This window comes from Ochotona curzoniae, unplaced genomic scaffold, assembly GCF_017591425.1.
Source record: "Ochotona curzoniae isolate NIBS_2020 unplaced genomic scaffold, NIBS_Ocur_1.0 contig_4792, whole genome shotgun sequence".
In the NCBI taxonomy this organism is placed as follows: domain Eukaryota; kingdom Metazoa; phylum Chordata; class Mammalia; order Lagomorpha; family Ochotonidae; genus Ochotona; species Ochotona curzoniae.
The window spans coordinates 5,126,564-5,145,720 of NW_024466389.1; the positions used below are offsets into that span (position 1 = coordinate 5,126,564).

At 51.1% G+C, this 19,157-nt stretch overlaps 1 protein-coding gene across 4 annotated transcripts in view; it reads left to right on the plus strand.

Moving 5' to 3' along the window:
- Window positions 1–19,157, plus strand: part of UBE4B (ubiquitination factor E4B) — a 110,870-nt gene that overhangs the window by 64,994 nt on the left and 26,719 nt on the right. For all 4 annotated transcript variants that reach the window (XM_040987884.1, XM_040987885.1, XM_040987886.1 and 1 more), the window contains 10 exons: window positions 4,544–4,685; window positions 5,473–5,573; window positions 8,107–8,221; window positions 10,014–10,097; window positions 12,325–12,381; window positions 12,879–12,995; window positions 13,086–13,184; window positions 15,815–15,928; window positions 16,973–17,171; window positions 18,544–18,682. In XM_040987884.1, the coding sequence (XP_040843818.1) occupies window positions 4,544–4,685; window positions 5,473–5,573; window positions 8,107–8,221; window positions 10,014–10,097; window positions 12,325–12,381; window positions 12,879–12,995; window positions 13,086–13,184; window positions 15,815–15,928; window positions 16,973–17,171; window positions 18,544–18,682 (1,167 nt within the window). The remainder of the gene's footprint in view (window positions 1–4,543; window positions 4,686–5,472; window positions 5,574–8,106; window positions 8,222–10,013; window positions 10,098–12,324; window positions 12,382–12,878; window positions 12,996–13,085; window positions 13,185–15,814; window positions 15,929–16,972; window positions 17,172–18,543; window positions 18,683–19,157) is intronic.

Sequence of the window (19,157 nt, forward strand, 5' to 3'; positions counted from 1 at the left end):
GGCCAAGGCTAACGCCGGTTACTGATGTTGCCAGATGTTCTCACCTGACGACAGAGGTTTTTCTAGGTGGCTTTAAATAAGAAGACAGACAAGGTCAGCACATTCTGAGACTCAGCTCACTGTTGTGCATTTTTGTTGCTAATTTGAAGTTTTTCCCTGGATCAAATTGGAGTCTGTGTCAGGACCACTGACACCCAATCCCCAGGGCTGGAGAGAGGCTGTAGTAATCTGACGTGCTCAGAATTGTTGCCTGCCCTATGGGACACAGGAGGGCCCTATGCTGTGTGTGTGTGTGTGTTCTGCAGCACTCAGCTAGTTCCTTGTTTTTAGTTGCCAGCATCCTTCGTGTGACTGCTCTGTCTGCCGGGTCCCATGCTCTGCCCCGGCATCTCCAGCAGAGCTTAGCACGGATTTCTTGAGTGAGTTTGTAGGATTTGGAGCTGCACAAGTCTGACTTTGCCTCTATTGAGAAAAGCAAAATTTCTAAGTTACCTTTGGGAAGGAATTACAGTAGAATCCCTCTGGGAAACCATTTGCCTCTGGACGCACACATAAGCCAAGATTCCAGTGGCACTCAGTGCCAGGGCGTGGGAGTCGCCTGGAGGAGTTTTCAGAGATTGAGCCACATTTCTTTTGTTATTATTATTCAAGTGGCTGCAATGGCTGGAGCTGAGTCTATCCGAAGCCAGGAGCCAGGAGCTTCATCTAAGTCTCCCACATGGGTATGGGTCTTGGGACCATGTAATCAGTTTTGTAAATGACATGGTCTTTGTCCCATCCTCTGCTGGTCTCCCAGGCCGTAAGCAGGGAGTTGGATGTGAAGTGTGGCAGTAGAGACACAACCCAGTGCCCTCATGGGATCCTGGTGGTTGCAAAAATGAGATTTTGCCACTGAGCCGTTGTGCCTGGCCAAAGATTTATTTATTTTTATTGTAAAGGCAGATTTACAAAGAGACAGAGAGAAAGACCCTCCAGCTGCTGATTCACCACCACCAAAATGGACACAACGGCCAGAGCTGAGCCAATCCGAAGCCGGGAGCCTGGAGTCCCCCTCCAGGTCTCCCACACATGTGCAGGAGCCCAAGGCTTTGGGCCGTCCTCCAGTACTTTCCTGGGCCACAAGTGGGGAGCTGGATAGGAAGTGGAGTTCCTGGAACAGGAATCGGTACCCACATGGGATGCCAGTGCCTGCAGGCAGGGCACCAAGGCACTGAGCCATCACACCAGCCCCCGAGAAGTCTCCCATCTTGAGCTTCATTCCCCAACTGGCCGCAGCACATGGAGCGGAGTCGGGATGAAATTGGGTGGCAGAGGTTGAAGCCGTCTCCACTATTTTCAGGTGTGTTAGTAGGAAGTCGGATTGGAAGCAGAGTGGCCAGGACCCGGGCTGGAGCTGATGCTCAGATACGGGCTGGGCGTCCCTCAGGGGGCTGGGCGAACCTCAAGGGGCAGCTGAACCTGCCGTGTCGCCACGTGGAACCTGGAGCTACTTTCTGCTACGTGAATTGCATAGTTCAGGTCGAGCTCTGAGGGCGTCATCAAAAGCCTACGTCTTCTCAGAGAGGGGGTGTTATAATTTCTTAGATTTTCTAAGGATTTAAATATGACATATTTCTAAGATATGGCAGTTGCAAAAGTATCCTGAATTTTTAAGGTTTTGAGGAAAAAATGAAGCACTAGTTTAAATATTTTAAGGCTTATTGATGGTGTAAATTTATGTATATAAATTATACACTACTGTTTCCCTCCATATGGCCTTTGGAGTTGGAATGCAACTCCTTCTTTTTGAGTCTAAGCCATCCACTAAGTTGGCCTGCTCCATTGACACATGCGCTCAAGCTTGTATGTCTGGCCAGTTTCTGTGCTGTGCTTCTGACTTCCTCTGGCGTGTTGAGGTTGATCTGACTATTTGGAAACATACTGGGGCTTACTCTACAGTCCCTTATAAAAAAAAAAAAGAAAAGAAAAAATCCTCCTATTTAGCTTTTTTCCCTCTGCCTCGCATCCATATCTTTCTGTCTGGAAAGTCAGCTTGTTGATGACCACTAGACTAACCAAACTCAGCTGCAAAAATTCTCTAATCAGTACTTAAAAAAAAAAAAAGAAATAGTCCATCTGTTTATTTACTTGGGAGGCGGAGACACGTAGTCCCCACGGCTGGTTTCCTCTCGGGTGCTGGTAGTGGCTCTGGGCTGGGGATCAAAACCATGATGCAGGAGCTCAACCCCGATGGCTTGTGTGACTGGCGGGAGCCCAGCTATCTGCAGAATCCGCATTAGTGTAAAGCTCGAGCTGGGAGCCACAGTCAGGAATCAAACCCAGTGCCCAGGGTGGGGTGTGGGTATATTGTTAGCTGGCACATTGTGGGGTACCTTCTGTTGCATTGCCTGGCTACAGATGAGGATCTGTCTTAGTGACATACTTGGGAAAATGCTTCAGATGACAATGAAGGTCGATATTGAAGGCCTGGACAGCATGGGCTGTTGTGATCATCTGAGTAGTAAACTGGTGGATAAAAGACCTCTCCTCTCTCCACCAGTGCCTTTCAAATAAATCTGAACAGCAAAAAAAAGAAACCATGCTTCAAATTCAGAATTTAAAAAGAGTGGTAGGAGGACTGTGATGCCAGGATGGGTCCGAGGCGTGGCAGCTGCAGCGGGCAGTGCCTTCTGAGGAGTACCTGCACTGGTGCTGTTCCCACACCCGGCCATCTCCTTGCAGCTGCCAGGGCCTCACCTTTACGCACAAGGGCGTTTTCGTGTCAGATGCTTCAAAGTGTAAGAAATGTTGGGCTTATTACCCAGGATATATATGGTTTTAATTTCTCATACTAACCAGTGGAAGAGCTGTTTCCATTGTCAGCGCTGAGAGCTGCTCGGAAGGCAGTAGCCACATGCTGCCTGGGCGGAAGCTCGTGTTCCCATGGGGAGCATCTCGGCTGGCTTCTGGCCCCTCTCCTGTTGCTGTTCCCGCACGCTGTCGTGGTACGCACCTTGCTGTTGGCAGACCAACTAGCAGATACCTGATCCTCCTGTGAATGAACACAGCATACCAGCAGGGGTCCTGGAGACGCGGCTCCTGTGCTGCTGCCTTGGGCTGGAGTGAGGCTGTCTGTCCGGTGTGCAGGTGTCTCTGCCCTTATACCCCAGGCTCACCTCCTCTGCCCCGGCAGGGTGTGCGGTGGGCATACGAGCTGAAACTTATGGGCTCTGGCCCCGAGCATTGAGTGTAAAACTGGCAGGGTTGTCATATTCCTTCTGAAATGCTTTCATAGCTGTTTCATTTCAAGATCAGTTACATTTTTCCCAAAACTCTGAGGTCAGTTATATATGTGGTCCAGGAGTTACTAAATCTGTGTATATAGCATGTCAGTCTCTCAGTTCAGGTCAGTTCTTTTAGGGCTTTTTGTTTGTTGTTTGTGTTGTGTTTATTAATTGATCATTTCTCAGGCAGGGTGACTTAAAAAAAAAGATTTACTTGAAAGGCAGCATTAACAAAGAGAGAGCGTCTGTTGCTGGTACGTTTCCCAGATGGCTGCATTGGTCAGGAGGAAACCTGAAGCCAGATAATTCTTCCAGGTCTCCCTTGTGGGCAGTAGGGGTCCAAGACCTTATGCCAGCGTCCACTGCTTCCCAGGCACATTGTCAGGAAAGTAGATTGGACGTGGGGCAGCCAGGACTCAGGCTGCTAGCATCGTAATGGCAGCACACTGCTGGACCCTTGGTCCTTTTCGGTTCTGGTCCTTTAGCTTCTGCCCCAGGTTGAGGTCAGAAGTGTCTCAGGCTCCTCAGATTGTCCTACTCTATTCTCACCTTTGATGTGTCATTTTTTAAGCTAAGTTTATATTTTTCTTTTCCTCTACATTTTGAATTTCCTGCTTCTTGTTGTGCCATGAATAATTGCTGTGTATCTTTTGTGTATACCAAATTAGTTTGTGAATTAAGCACCAGGTTTGGTATATGACCTGTTGGTGGTTGAGCTTGACTTCCCTAACGTTCAGGAACACCTTTGGGTTTTGTCTCTGAGAACTAACAGCAGAGGTGCCTCCTCCTGTACCTGCCCATCCTTCACAAAGCGCTTGCCCGGGTTTCGTGGAAGTGTCCCTGCAGGTGGCTCTTGCTTTTTCACAAAGCAAAGAAATACAGTTTTGGAAATGCTTGTGTTGATAGTGATAACTGGATGTTGTTCTTAAGCCCTCGTCCTCCTGCAGGGCTGCTTGCGGGGCGTGGCACTGGTCAGTGTGGCTTACGTCCCCTTGGATGCCTCGAGCATAGTAGCAGTCCTCAGCCGTGCTTTTGCGAGGCACCATCCCAGCTGAGCCCAGGCTCTCCTCTGAGGTCTGTAGAACGTTGGCAGAAGTGACCGTCTTGGGGAGGCTCTGCAGCAGAGCCCGGTGGCAGCCCCGGTGTTGGCTGCATGAGCGTTTGTGCGTGTTCTGGGTGCCAGCATCCTAACAGGCTTTCTGCTGCCCACATGCAAATGCCCAGCAGAGATCCTGCACGAGGCACTGAAAGGCACCTGCTTTTTCAATTCCTCCCCAAAGCTTGGGAGCCTCTGCTGGAGCGAGTAACTGGGATTCCTACAGCGACCACTTCACCATTGAGACCTGCAAAGAAACAGACATGCTGAACTACCTCATCGAGTGCTTTGACCGAGTCGGGATCGAGGAAAAAAAAGCACCAAAGGTAACCCGGAATTGATTCCCCGCCTCCTCCCCAGCCCTGCCTGCTTGTTGGGGAGAGTCCTCCCTCTACCCCTGAGGCACAGTCCTGCGTGTTGGCTGTTGGTACAGGGGCTCCCAGTGTTTGCTGGGCCGGGATCTGGGGCTGTGGTCAGGAGCAGAGATCCCTGCCCTGAGGCGTGGAGAAGGCGGGGCGTGAAGTGCGCAGGTGGCTGGTTTCAGAGTCCACCCTCTGGGCCGCACACTTCCCTGTGCCCTTGCTGGCCCTGGTGATGTTTACAGTCGTGTAAGAAGGGACCTTCCCTGCCAGGAGCTGGGCCGAGCCTCCTTCAGCCTGAGTTCTCAATGTTCAGTTCATTTGGAGCTTGCATGTGACTGCTACTCTACTTTCTGTCCCACCACCTGGACAAGCTAGTGGACTTCAGTCCAGAGTCACGTTAACAGTAGGCTGCAAGGCTGGCTTCAGCATTCTGCATCTATTTGGTGCTGTCTGACTTCAGTGTTTTTTAACCTCATTCACTTCTTGGCTCCAGTTACATGATGCGGGGAATCCAGTTGTCCTATGGGTTTGGCTTCCTGTTTGTGAAGGACGCGTGTGGGGGATGTTGTGCGTAACCTTAGCAGAAGCAGAGTGTGGCTATGTCTCCAGGGCTCCCATGGCTGGTGCCTTCTCCGACTGGGTTTCGGCAGTGGGGCCATGGGCTTGGATGAGTGAAGGAAAAGCAGTGGGGACTATTGGGGCACGCAGTGGATGTGTTCCTCACATTGTTAATGGCCACCTTTTCTTGCAGATGTGCAGTCAGCCAGCAGTCAGCCAGCTGCTGAGCAACATCCGTTCCCAGTGCATCTCCCATACTGCGTTGGTGCTGCAGGGCTCCCTCACGCAGCCGAGGTACGGAGGAGGCCCTGGCCCTCCGTGGACACCAGGTGGTCCAGGCCCCACCGCCCCGGGTAACCTCCTTCCTTGCCTGTGAAGGGGAGGGTCATTAGAGGAGCGCTGAGGTTCCTCCCAGTCTTTAGAATACGGTGAAAATGAAACTTTTTCTGTTCTGCTAATGCAAAGTGTATTTTAAAAAGAAGTAAGGGGGCAACATGGTGGCAAAGCACCAGGATCCCATATGCTCGCATGTTCTCTTCCTGGTGGCTCCATTTTCAATCCAGCTCCCTGCTTATGGCCTGGGAAAGCAGCAGAGAATGACTCAAGTCCTTGGGCCCCTTCACCCGTGTGGGAGACACAGAGGAAGCTCCTGGCTCCTGGCTTTGGATCGGCCTGGCTCTGGCTATTGCAGCCATTTGGGGAATGAAACAGTGAATAGAAGATCTTTCTCTTCTTCACTGTAAACTAGCTTTAAAGTAAAAAATAAATCTTGAAAAACAGAAAAGCATGTAAGTAGATTAAAAATAATAAATAAGCTGTTTTTTAAAAATAGTTTGAGATTGATTTATTTACTTGCTGGGGTGGCAGATCCGATTTACAGAAAGAAGCAGAGACAGTGAGAAAGATCTTCCATCGCTGGTTCCCTCCCCAAGTGGCCACAATGGCTGAAGCTGAGCCATCCAAAGCCAGGAGCCAGGAGCTTCTTCTGGATTTCCCACATGAGTACAAGGTCCAAAGGCTTTGTGTCTCCCATGCCACCAGGGTGCAGGGTCCCAAGGCCCTGGCCCGTCCTCGACTGCTTTCCCAGGCCCCAGGCAGGGAGCTGGCTGGAATTGGAGCAGCCAGGCCACAAACCGGTGCTCATATGGGATTCTGGTGTGTGTGAGGTAAGGATTTAGTCATGCTGGGCCCAATACCCATTTTGTTTTGCCAAAACTTTCTGAAGTTCTGTTGTATTTGCGATCAAAAAGATAAAGGCTGAGAATTTTTTTGTTTGGAACTGGCGCCCAAATGGGATCCAGGTGCTTGTAAGAGTGGGGATTTAGACACTGAGCCATTTTGTCAGGGTTCTTTCTCTTTGCTTTTTGAAATACACCATTGAAGATATATGTAACATGCTGTAGCATGTTAGCAATTTAGTTTAATTTTTAATTTTTTTAAGCTGTATTTATTTTTATTGGAAAGGCAGATTTACAGAGAAGAGAGACAAAGATCTTCCATTAGTTGATTTACTCCCCAAGTGGCCGCAGAGGCTGGAACTAAGCCAATCCGGAGCCAGGAGCTTCTTCTGGGTCTCCCATGGGGTTGCAGGGTCCCAAGGCTCTAGGATCCCCTGTACTGATTTCCCAGACCACAAGCAGGAAGCTGGATGGGAAGTGGAGCAGTTAGAACACGAACCAGCGCCCATATGGGATCCTGGTGCCTGCAAAGCGAGGACTTCAGCTACCACACTGGCCCCTTATATTACTTTTTATACAATAACCATGTTTCAGAAATGTTCTAAAAGGCAGAAAAATTGTATCCATGTCTTGGGGGTTATTCCTGCCAGCGGGCCAGCCCCAAGACCTCTGAGGGGGTGAGGCACTGGAGTTCTTTGGCTGTAAGAACCACCATTAGCATGTCTGTTTATTGTAAAGCATGCACAAACTTATATAGGCTAGACAAGGGAAAGGCAGAAAGGGCGTTCCTGCGACAGTGCTCCCACCTACCCGTGACCCTCCGACGAAGTCACAGGTCACGTTCCACATGCACGGCCACAGCTGTGCCTCAGGTCAGGTCACCCTGTGTGGCTGGCAGGTAGGCTGTGGGTTGCATTTGACTTCCTAGAGTTGCTTATCAAGGAAGTCCCAGCACAGCTCATCCACAGCCAGGGAAGAGATACCGGGGTACAGCCCACTGCTCTTGTTACATGCCCAGAGAACAGGCCAGGTTGAGTTGTCCATTAGCCAAAACCAGAGTCAGGTTCCCCCTGGCACATCGTGCCGTGTGCCAATGACCTCCCACATGGCTGAGCAGGCAGAGATCCAGGGGCGACCTGCGTGCAGGTACTGATGCTTTCAAAGGGTTATAGAGTAGGAGCAGTGCGGTGAGGCACAGCAGGTTAGGCCTCATAAAGCTGACATCTCACGTGGGCACTGGCTTAAATCCCTGCTGCTCTGCTTTCAGTCCAGCTCATGCTGATGCACCTTTGAGGGCAGTGGATGTTGGCCCTGACGTCTGGGCCCAGCCCCTCTGCCTTTCAAATAAATCTTTTTTTTTTTAAGTTCCAAGTTTTTCAAAAACCATTTTTCAAAAAGCATTGCTGATCTATTTTCCCCAATGTAGATGAGGCTTGGAGGCAGGTAAGGGAAGGTTGAGCGTTTCATTTTTAACAGGCTCTGTGTAGAAACAGGTTCTTCCAAACTTCAGTCAGTGTTTGATGTAAAAGACCAAGAAGTGATAGCTTGTGGCAGAAAGGCTCACTTGGGCTGGGCGGTTTCCGTTTGGCTTTGGTGGGACGAGTGTCGCTGACACGAGGTCCCACACTCCTGATTTTGTGGGTCCCCAGGTCCTTGCAGCAGCCGTCCTACCTAGTGCCGTACATGCTGTGTAGGAACCTTCCCTACGGCTTCATGCAGGAGCTGGTGAGGACCACGCACCAGGATGAAGAAGTGTTCAAGCAGGTAGGCTCGCCCACGTGTCTTCCCGAGCTGGCCGTCAGCTTGGGCAGGAACATGTGGTCTGCTCCGAGAGGAGACCAAGCTCGGACTGTTGGTTTAGGGAACTGTGCAGACACGGGCCCATTTCTGCCACTCAGGCGAGCGCCCTGTCCGTGTGACTGGCCCTGTGGAAGTGCTTTGGCAGATAGGGGAAAGGTTAGAGGCCCTGTGCTGGACGCCGTGGTACCTCTAATCAAACTTACGCAAAGGTTGTCAAGTTACCTCGGGTTTTATGAATTGAGGTGAAACTCACATCAGATCACGTTCATTTGAAGTGTACAATGTGGTGGCTCCGGCCCCTGCCTGTGCCCATTTGTTCAAGTTCCAGAATCCTGCCTCTTCACCACTGTCCATTGTTTCTGCTTTGTCATGTTGGATTTCATCTAGGGAGAAGTGATGAGTGGATTGAAGAGTAACATTATGCTTTTTTGTAATAAAGGATTAGCAAATGGAAGCCACTAAATATTTTAAGAAATTTATGTCTTTTAATATTTGAGAAATATTCCTGGGTAAATAACAACCAGAATATAGATTTAGAATTGAATGCTTTTAGCATTTTTATTGGTGATAGGAAATGTTTACTTGAAAACCACTGAAAATATGTTGGTCACCTAAATAATATGACTAAGCATGATATTTGTCTATTTTGTCTATTGATTATAAATTAAACCCTACATGTCTAAATAGAACCGGAAAGATTGACGATGCATTTCTTGCAACATTCCTGAATATAATGTTCAGAGATTTTTCACGATGCTCAGTTATGAAGTTTAGTTTTCAGATTCTGGATCTTCTTTGTTGTTGTAACTTCCGGATTCCCTGCATACGGAGGTGTATTCCTTGTACCCTGCTTGGTGGAGCTGCAGACTGGTGGCATCTAGCACCTGCTGGTGTCTTGGTCTGCATCAGCTCAGGCGCCCTGCAGCTCCTGGCTCGTCACCCAAGGGTGCCCAGTGTGGCAGGAGGGCAAAGAAGGGAACTGGCAGGCCTTCTCGTGACTTCCTGGTCTGTTCCCCTTGCAGCGTGTCCGCGTTCAGATTGACAGTATCTTCTGCTCAGTGTTGTTGGCCTTGAATCCTAACCGCCACTCCTGTGTTGCTCAGCTCCCCAATTTGTTAATCCAAAAGTTACATGGGCACTAAGCAAACCTTGCCACATTGCCTGGTAATAATGACCAGCTTGTGGAGTAAATGTGATGCACCAGTACTCAGCTAAGTGCCTGTTTACCACACACGCCACGTGCGGAGGGAATGTATCCGGATGAAAGTCTTGCTTTTCAACTTTAACGTTCTCCTGCTGTCTTTTTGTTCTGAATTAAGCTTACTGTAATGATAATATCCATTATATGTCTCTTCTTGCTTTTGCCAGACAGAAAGAATTTTATCTAAAAATGTTGCTAGAGTTGAGAGAGTATTGCAGCACTTAGTACAGTTCCTTTATTGATTGTAGGTGCGTGCTAATTGATACACAGAGCCCTGGGGAGTCCTTCATCAGGCTGCGCATTGGTGCATCTGTGTCGAGTCACTGAGCGCCCTGCCCTCTCACTTCCAGAAGCTTCCTCTGCATTATTTCATGGCTAGAATTCTGTGAAAGAGCCAGGCAAAACCATGGTTGAACTCTAGTGCAAAAGAGGCTTTCCTGGGGAAGGAGCAGAAAGGCCTGGGCATCCCGCCGCAGCTCCTCATTTGACAGTGCTTCCCACCCTTCACTTCTGTAACTCACATTTCTAATTTTGTGCTTTTGTTTTTTCTTATAGATCTTTATTCCCATCCTACAAGGCCTGGCCCTCGCTGCCAAAGAGTGCTCCCTCGATAGCGACTACTTTAAGTACCCCCTCATGGTAATAACTGTTCCTTTGTATAACCCGTTCAGTCTGGCTTTCTTCCAGACCATTTTAACATGTGCTTTTCTTTGGTCCTTGTGGTCAGCCTTGTCTCACAGTCACACGTGATCACTGTGTCCGGAGGTCTGGAGGAGGGACAGGTGGGATGCAGCTGGCCCCCGTGCCCAGGGCTCCTCATCCTGGACAGGGGCTGGTGACACCCTTAGCAACGGGTTCACCTGCTGTGCAGCTTGTGACAAAGTGGTCAGCAGTGACGGCCTGCCGTCTCTCCCTAAAGGGAGTGTACCTAACGTGGGGTGAAACAGTGTTCTTAAAAAAGAAGCAGCATATGGGCGCCGGTTCTAATCCTGGCAGCCCCACTTCCCATCCACCTCCCTGCTTGTGGCCCGGGAAAGCAGTCGAGGACGACCCAAAGTCTTGGGACTCTGCACCCATGTGGGAGGCCCAGAGAAAACTCCTGGCCCCTGGGTTTGGATCGACTCAGCTTCAGCCATTGCGGTCACTTGGGGAGTGAATCAATGGATGGAGGATCTTCCTCTCTGTCTCTCCTTGTCTGTGTATATCTGACTTTCCAAGGAAGGAAGGAAGGAAGGAAGAAAAAACAAGAAAAGAAAGAAAAAGAAAGGAAGGAAGGAGGGAGGGAGGGAGGAAGGAAAGAAAAAGAGAGAGAGAGAGAAGGAAAGAGAAGGAAGGAAGGAAGGAAGGAAGGAAGGAAGGAAGGAAGGAAGGAAGAAAGAAAAAGAGGGAAGCGGAAAAGAAGCAGTGTTCCCCTGTAGTGTCATGGGCTTGTGGGTTTCACTCTGTGGGCCCTTTGGGTGAGCATGGCTATAGGTGGCACCCTGGAGGCCCGGCTGCAACAAAGGTGCTGCAACCTGGGTGCAATGAGGGGTTTTCTGTTTGGAAATTTGAGGAGAAAAATATTGACTGCTTATAGAATATTTTTCATTCCAGAAGTATGAGAAAAGATGTGAAATTGGTTTAGTCTTTATAAACAGAACCTTGTGTACACTGAAGCTGCTGTTCATTTTTTGAAACTCCATCCCTTTATCATTCTGTTGGGTTTATTTCTTCCGTCCTGAGGATCTGTTGCCAGGCCAGGTACTAGGAACACAAGAGCTAGTAAGGTCCGGTACCTTGCCAGAATGTGATCTGATGACACTGTGATAAAGACAAAATACAGAGGTGTACACGGGGGGGCTTGTGTTTGCTTTAAAAAAAATGGAAATGGCCGTTGAGTATGGGCAGCTGTTCCTGCAGTCCTGCTGGGGAAGCGGGGGTGAACAGGAGCCGTTACTGTAGATTCAGTTTGTGCCAGGGCTCTTCCCGTTGCACAAGTGGCTTAGTTCCTAATCCATCCTATTGATCCTTACATATTGTTCTGTCTGTGCAAGAGGAAAAGGAAGTGGGAGAATCTGAGCTCAGCACTGATGTATTTGAGTGCCTCCTCACTGCCGTGCTGCCTCAGTGTCACTCCTGTGGTTGTCTCTTTTCCCTTGTGGCTTCAGTTAGCCCAGTGTTCCAGCGAGGAACTCCTAGTGCCAGCTGTTAGCAAGATGTCCTGCCAGGGCAAAAGACAAAAGTGCCTTCCACCGTGGCAGGCAGTCGTTTTATTTTGGACCATTATCCGTGCTCATATGGTCAAGATTGTACCGTGAGAGCAGGTGCAGCCGTCAGAGGCAGGAACCGGAAGCCATGGGGCGGAAGTGCCTGGACCGTTGTCAGTCATGCCAGGTGCAGCAGGGGCCTCGCCTGAGGGCCAGCGCCAGGTTGCTGACCTCGCCCGTGTGCTCGGTCTCCAAGGCGTGGGGTGTGGCTGTGAGGCTGGCTGGGGCTTCTTGGGACAGGGTAGAGCCTCAATTCAGAAGCATGCTCCTCTGGCAGCTTTGGCAGCTGCGCCTGCACCACCTGGATCCCAGGAGCTGCACCTGCTCATTCAACAGCACGTAGACCTGCCGCAGCGTGTGCTGTGGATGCGATGGCTGCTCGACTTCTAGGTATTGATATCACGTCTGTCACGGGTCGGCATGGCCGTCCTGAGGTTAGGAAGCAAGCCTGCCGAGCTGTGAGGGCCGGGTGTGAGGGACGCAGGTTCAGTTGCACGGTCAGTGTGTTTGCAGAGTGTGGTGTGGGAGTCGGGGACCAGAGTGAAGCTGCTCCCTGACAGACGTATGGCTCCTGGGCTGGGACGAAATGCATGACATTGTCCTTTTGTTCTCACTTGCAGGCATTAGGTGAACTCTGTGAAACCAAGTTTGGGAAGACACACCCTGTGTGCAGTCTGGTAAGCTCCTGCACCATGCGCTTGCTTCATAATCATGTCGTGGCTCAAAGGCTCCTTCCCAGCATGAGCCAGAAAGCTGCTCCTGAAGGCCCTGCGATGGAGAGGGGCAGGCAGCATTCCCGGGGCTCTCAGCCACCAGACTGCATTCTCCGGGCACGGAGCGTTTCCTGGGAGGAAGCTGTTGGCTTCTTCTGTCATTTGGGGGGCGGAGTGGAAATGAGAATTGTGTAGCACGTGCTTTGGGGAATGTGGCTGTCGGTCCTGTAAGAGCAGTTTGTTTAGACTCCACCACTATTTCCGGAAGCATAGACATTCAGAGATGATCTGTGAAAGCCTGGTGGGGTTAGAGGGTGCCCTCTGCCTGCGTGATGCTGCCCCCATGCCCTGCAGGTGGGGATGTCCCGTGTGAGCTCGGGGCTGCTGGGAGCTCTCTTCCCGTGTTGGCCCCCGTGCTGCCCACTCAGCGGCTCCACTTCTCTCTCGCACGTGTTGCCCAGGTCGCCTCCTTGCCGTTGTGGCTGCCAAAGCCCCTGAGCCCTGGTGCTGGGCGGGAGCTGCAGAGGCTGTCCTACCTGGGGGCCTTCTTCAGCTTCTCCGTCTTCGCAGAGGACGATGTGAGTAGGGGGAGCTGGCACGTGCCTGGGCTTCAGATCCCTCCTCCAACATCCCGGCCGTGGATTGAATGGTTTCCCATCTCTTTCCAGGTTAAAGTGGTCGAAAAGTATTTCTCAGGGCCTGCCATTACCCTGGAGAACACTCGCGTCGTTAGCCAATCCCTGCAGCATTACCTGGAGCTGGGAAGGGTAGGTGCCGAGCGATCCCCCAGGGAGCTTGCTGCAGAGCGAGGGAGGGCGGGCCTTGGGCTCTGCCGATGAAGCGCAGCCCAGTGCACGGGTCCCCCGTTATGACAGCCTTCCTTAGAGAAGGACAAGGGACCTGGGAGGGCCGCTCGCGAAGTTGGGGGAAGGAGGCTTTGGCACCAGGAGGCCTGCTGCAGTTCGAGTTCTGGTGCTGTTCCACTTTCCATCTTGCCTCCTGCTCATGCATCTGGGAGACAACAAACGAGGAGTTGTGTTCTCGGGCCCCTGCCACTGTGTAGGAGACCCAGGTGGAATTCTGGGGCAAATAACTCATTTTTGAAAGTTTGTGGGGAAACGGAACTGAAAGGTAAGTTGATGTCGGTTGCATTGCAGCTGGGTAGGCCTCTTAGGTGTCAGCGCCTCACATCAGAGCACCAGTGCATCTCCTGGCTGCTCGGCTAGCGTGCCTGGAGAGCAGTGCCTGCTGGCCTGTGCACCGCAGCGGGCATGCAGAGCTCCTGGCTCCTGGTTTTGGCCTGGCCCACACCTGGCTGTCACAGCCATTGGGAAGTACGTGAGCAGAGGAAGATAGTTTAGGTCTCTCTCTCTCTCTCTCTCTCTCTCTGTCTCTCTCACTCTCTTTCTACCTTCCTACCCTCTCCATTTGCCTTTCAGCTATATTTGTTAAGGCCAGAATGATTTGTCCACTCCCAAAGCCGGACACAGTTGGACACGGGCACTTTCTGCGTTCCTCCTGTGGTCAGGCCGTCCTGCGGAGTGAGAAGGGAGAGGACAGAGTCAAGTAGGCCAGTTGTTTCTTTTCTATAAGATTTATTTCATTATTTGAAAGGCAGGCAGTTTCATTTAGTGGTTTACTCCTCAGATGCCCACCCAGCTGGTGAGCTAAAACGATGCCAGGTGTTTGCCTGCAGCTGGCAGGAGCTCAGCGTTTGCTGCTTGCCCATGTGCCTTAGCAGGGAGCTGGAGCCAAGCGGACTAGTCAGGATTGAAACGAACGCTCCAATATAGGGTGCAGGCATCTAAGCTGCATTAGAACACTCATCCTAGCCAGCTACATTTTTTTTTAAGATTTATTTATTTTTGGGCCCGGCGCGGTGGCGCAGTGGTTAAGGTCTTTGCCTTGCATGCCCGGGATCCCATATTGGTGCCGGTTCTAATCCCAGCTGCTCCACTTCCCATCCAGCTCCCTGCCTGTGGTCCGGGAAAGCAGTCGAGGACGGCCCAAAGTCTTGGGACCCTGCACCTGCGTGGGAGACCCGGAAGAGGCTCCTGGCTTCGGATTGGCATAGCATTCGCTGTTGCGCTCACTTGGGAAGTGAATCATCAGACAGAGGATCTTCTTCTCTGTCTCTCCTCTCTGTATATCTGCCTTTCCAAAAGAGAGGAGAGACAGAAAGATCTTCATCCACTGACTCACTTGCTAAGTGGCTGCAGCAGCCGGAGTTGAACCTAGTCAAAGCCAGGAGCCTGGAGCTTCCTCCAGGTCTCCCACACCACGAGGGTGCAGGGTCCCAATGCTTTGGGCCATCTTTGACTGCTTTCCCAGGCCACAAGCAGAGAGTTGGGTGGGAAGTAGAACAGCTGGGACATAAACCTGCGCCCACATGGGATCCCAGCACATGAAACGCAAGGACTTCAGCCAGTAGGGCTATTGCTTTTTTTTTTTTTTTTTTTTTTTATTGGAACGGCGGATATACAGAGAGGAGAGACAGAGAGGAAGATCTTCCGTCCGATGATTCACTCCCCAAGTGAGCGCAATGGCCGATACTATGCCAATCCGAAGCCAGGAGCCTCTTCCGGGTCTCCCACGCAGGTGCAGGGTCCCAAGACTTTGGGCCGTCCTCGACTGCTTTCCCGGACCACAGGCAGGGAGCTGGAAGGGAAGCGGGGCTGCCAGGATAGAACCGGCGGCCATATGGGATCCCGGGCATGCAAGGCGAGGACCTTAACCACTGCGCCACCACGCCGGGCCCGGGCTATTGCTTTTATAAAGATTTATTTCTTTTTATTTGAGAGTCAGAGTTACATAATGGAGGGGTGGAGACAGCAAGGGATTTTCCATTCTGTGGTTCACTCCCCAAATGGTTACAATGACCAGAGCTGCCGGTTGGAAACCAGGAGCCAGAAGCCTGCTCTTGGCCTCCCCCATGTGCACAGGGCCTTTGGCCTTGGACCATCCCGCTTTTCCATATAGCCAGACAGCTATTCTTAACCTATAGTACCACATGCCATTCTGTTCCTTTTAAAAGAAAATTTTAAAGACAGACTGACAGAGAAGGAGAGAGATAGAAAGAAAGAGATCTTCCGTCCACCTGCTTACTTCTCAGCTCAGTCAGGGCCAGGCCAAAGCCAGTACCGCATAACTGCACCCTGGTCTCGCCCATGGATGCCAGGGCCCCAGCACGGGCCTCAGCTGGTGCTTTCCCAGGCACGTTGACAAGGAGCTGGCTTGGAAGTGCAGTGACCAGGGACTGAACCAACGTCCTGATGTAGGGTGCCATTTTCACAAGCGTCATGTAAAGCACAGCGCAGCCAAGCATTCTTGAAGTAAAAAAAAAAAAAAATTATCTTTAAAATGAAATGTTAATGTTCTTTTTAAAAATGAATTGCAGCAAGAGCTCTTCAAGATCCTGCACAGTATTTTGTTAAATGGCGAAACCCGTGAAGCTGCCCTGAGTTACATGGCCGCCATTGTCAACGCCAATATGAAGAAAGCGCAGATGCAGGTACGAAGTGCCCGGGTTCCTGCCAGCAGCGCTGGCGGCCACCATGGTACTCAGGCAAGCCTCCCTGAGCTCTGTCTATAAGTGTGAACTTAGTGCAAATGCGTGGCTTTGGAAGGAGCCATGGAGGTAGCAGGTGGCAGGAGTGCGGTGATGGTGGCTGTGTCCAAAGGCCTCTATGGTCAGAGCCCTGCTGTAAAAGAGCCAGCCCTGCACGGTGCCTCCCAGACGCCCTCTTGAGGTGACAGGTGGAAATGAGCCCCATGTGCAGGCGTTTGGGTGTGGCTGGAGGATGGTGAACTGAAAAAAGGTGGGAGATGGCGAGTGGGTGGCCCAGGTGCCTTCTGAGTGGGCCTCTGCTAAAGCTGTTGTGTGGGAGGAAGGGGCCGGGGGCAAACACAGGGCAACCAGTTACAGGGGCGTGACCCAGCTGGTCCTTCCTGGTAGAAATGTCCCAGACTCAGTGAGTTACGGGGGATGGGTCCAGCACTTGTGTTCCAAAGTGCAGAAGCATGGTGGCGACGAGCCTGGGCCTCGAGAGCCGACCTCAGCTCTGGCCTTCACCGTGGCAGGAACGCAGCCACTTGCCTCTGCAGACCTTGGCGTCCCTGATGAGGGGACAGCAGCCCCTAACTGCCAGTGGATGTGTTTGATACTAAAGCTCGCCCAGTGTAGCCATCACCTTGTCCTGTTGTCGCCCACGCAGGACTGGGTTGCTGCTGTTGGAAGGGAATCTGTCACATGCTGACAGGTGGGGCCAATGGCTTTCGTGCTTTTGAGGGGACTATGGAAGGAAGCCAGAAGGCTGGGTCTCAGGCAAGTCCCAGGTCCTGTGACAGGCTCTGTGGAGGAGGTCCATATATGAAGGCGAGCATTGCTGGCCCCTGGCTCTGTGGAGGAGGTCCACCCGTGACTGTGCTGCGCGGTCACCTGCCACCGTGGTGACCTTCCAGCGATAGCATGTGCTGATTCTGCTTTCATGGGCTATTGAGCAAAGTTTCTATTCCATGTGTTTTTTTTTAATTCTTTGTTTGTTTTATTTCACAGACAGATGATAGATTAGTGTCAACAGATGGATTTATGTTGAATTTCCTGTGGGTACTGCAGCAGCTAAGTACGAAAATCAAGTTGGAAACCGTTGATCCAACATATATCTTCCACCCGAGATGCCGGATCTCTGTGCCCAGCGATGAGACGCGCGTGAACGCCTCGGTGCAGGACTTGAACAGCTGGCGGGCCGAGCTCTGTGAGTGCCGCCCGAGCTCCGCCCAGCCCGAGAGTCTCCCCTCTTGCTAATGTAAATGTGTAAACGGAGACACAGTGGAAACATAAACACACTAAAAAAGCTTCTTCTTTGGAATTAGCCACAATAGATAGATTAAACAAATGAAAGCAAATCCATTGTTCTGAGAAAGTAAGAGAAATATAACACACGTGGTGATGGGTCAAATCTCAGAATCCCCCCACCCCCCATCATCTAAGCAGTTGCACAAGAGTCGAAGGATTGGATGCTACTTTATTTTTTTAAAATCCGTTTAAAAAGCTAGAAAATCGAACAGGTGGTTTGACCTAGCTGTGTGAAGCAGACATTTCGGTTTATAAAGCATCTCATCAGAGATAAGAAGTGTGTTTCATAACGAGCGAGGCAAAATGAACATATAAAACAGAAAACTGATTAAGAGCATTCTATGTAAGAGCAACTGTTGTAAACACGTAAGGACAAAACTAAATTCTACCCAAGGATTGTTTTCTTTTACTCAGGGGGAAAAAAAGACAGTTGCATGTGTCGCTGAAAATCAGACCTGCCGGAGGAGGGGGGACTTGTCAGACTCGGATACCGTTACACACCCGTAACCAGCCTCGCCCCACAGAGGGCATTGACACCCAGTCGAGCAGATCCTGGAGTCGTAACGGACTCTCACGCTAGGGGCGGGTGGCGGGGAGGAGTGACGTCCTCGATGCTGAGCTGTGGGATAGCAGTCTTCACGTGCGCTGTGTATCTTAGAGTAGCTCACGGACAAGGATTCTGAATGTTGCCAAGAAGTGGTCACTGTGTAAGATGGTAGCTATGCCAGTTTCCCTACTCTGGCTATTATGCCTTGTATAATGGGGATACCACACTGTACCCCGTTAATACATACAGCCATTGGGAGCATTTTACAAATACAGTGAAAGGGACAGTAACGTTACTGTCAGTAGTTCAGCATTTTCAGAGTTTATTCCCAAAGCTTGAAAATAAAGGGAGTTTTATATGTCTCAGTCCTCCCCCACAGTACTAGTAAAACTAAAATCAGAAGCAACCATGTAGAGAAATGGCTGTGGAATCCGCGCCGTTTTGTATAATCTAATGCCATTTTAAGATTTACATGATGATTGTGAATGGTTTTATAAAATACATCAGGAAGACACAGCACACATGGTGGCCAGCTGGGTAACAGGTGATCCCATGGGTGCCGGGTGTTCAGTGACCTCTGCCCTTGACTTCACTTGATTTTGTCCTTCTCGGCAATGTCCCCAGACCTCCTGAGTGTAAGCCTCGTTGTCTCTGTGCACAAGAGCTTCCTGCCGGTTTTAGACGTGTGACGGCCTTTACTCAGGAAATGATGTGACTTTTCCAGATGGAGATCAGTCTCCGTTCTCTGAGCCGAAATTCCCCACGGAATGCTTCTTCCTCACCCTGCACGCCCACCACCTCTCCATTCTGCCCAGCTGCCGGCGCTACATCCGCAGACTCCGGGCCATCCGGGAGCTCAACAGGTGCGTGCCGTGGGGCCGTGTGCTGGGGCCGTGGCCCGTGGCCCCATGCGTTCTCCTGCACTGCCCACTGCACTGTGAGCAGCAGGCGTGACCGTGGGCTAGCACCGTGTTCCTTGGTTGTGTGGAGTCCTTTGCCTGGTGCCGTGAACCAGCCTTCGTGCTAGCCCTGAGCCATGCTAGCCCTGCTGTTCGCGACATCTGTGGTCTCCACCACTTTTTCCCTGGACGTGGGCTCCTGGGGAGGCCTGCACACAGCCGCTCACTCTCTCCCTGGGCTGTGACATGGTGGCCACAGGTTCTGTCCCCGCCAGGAAGCATTGGCTCTTGTTGGCTGTGCTGTTTGTCCTCCCAGCTCTCTCCCATGCACCAGCACAGACAGAAACAAGGAAGCAAGAAGATCTTGAATGAGTTATCTAGAATAATCCTAATATGGATGCTGCATCACCTTTTGATGCAGTCCCTCCGAGAAGCCCGT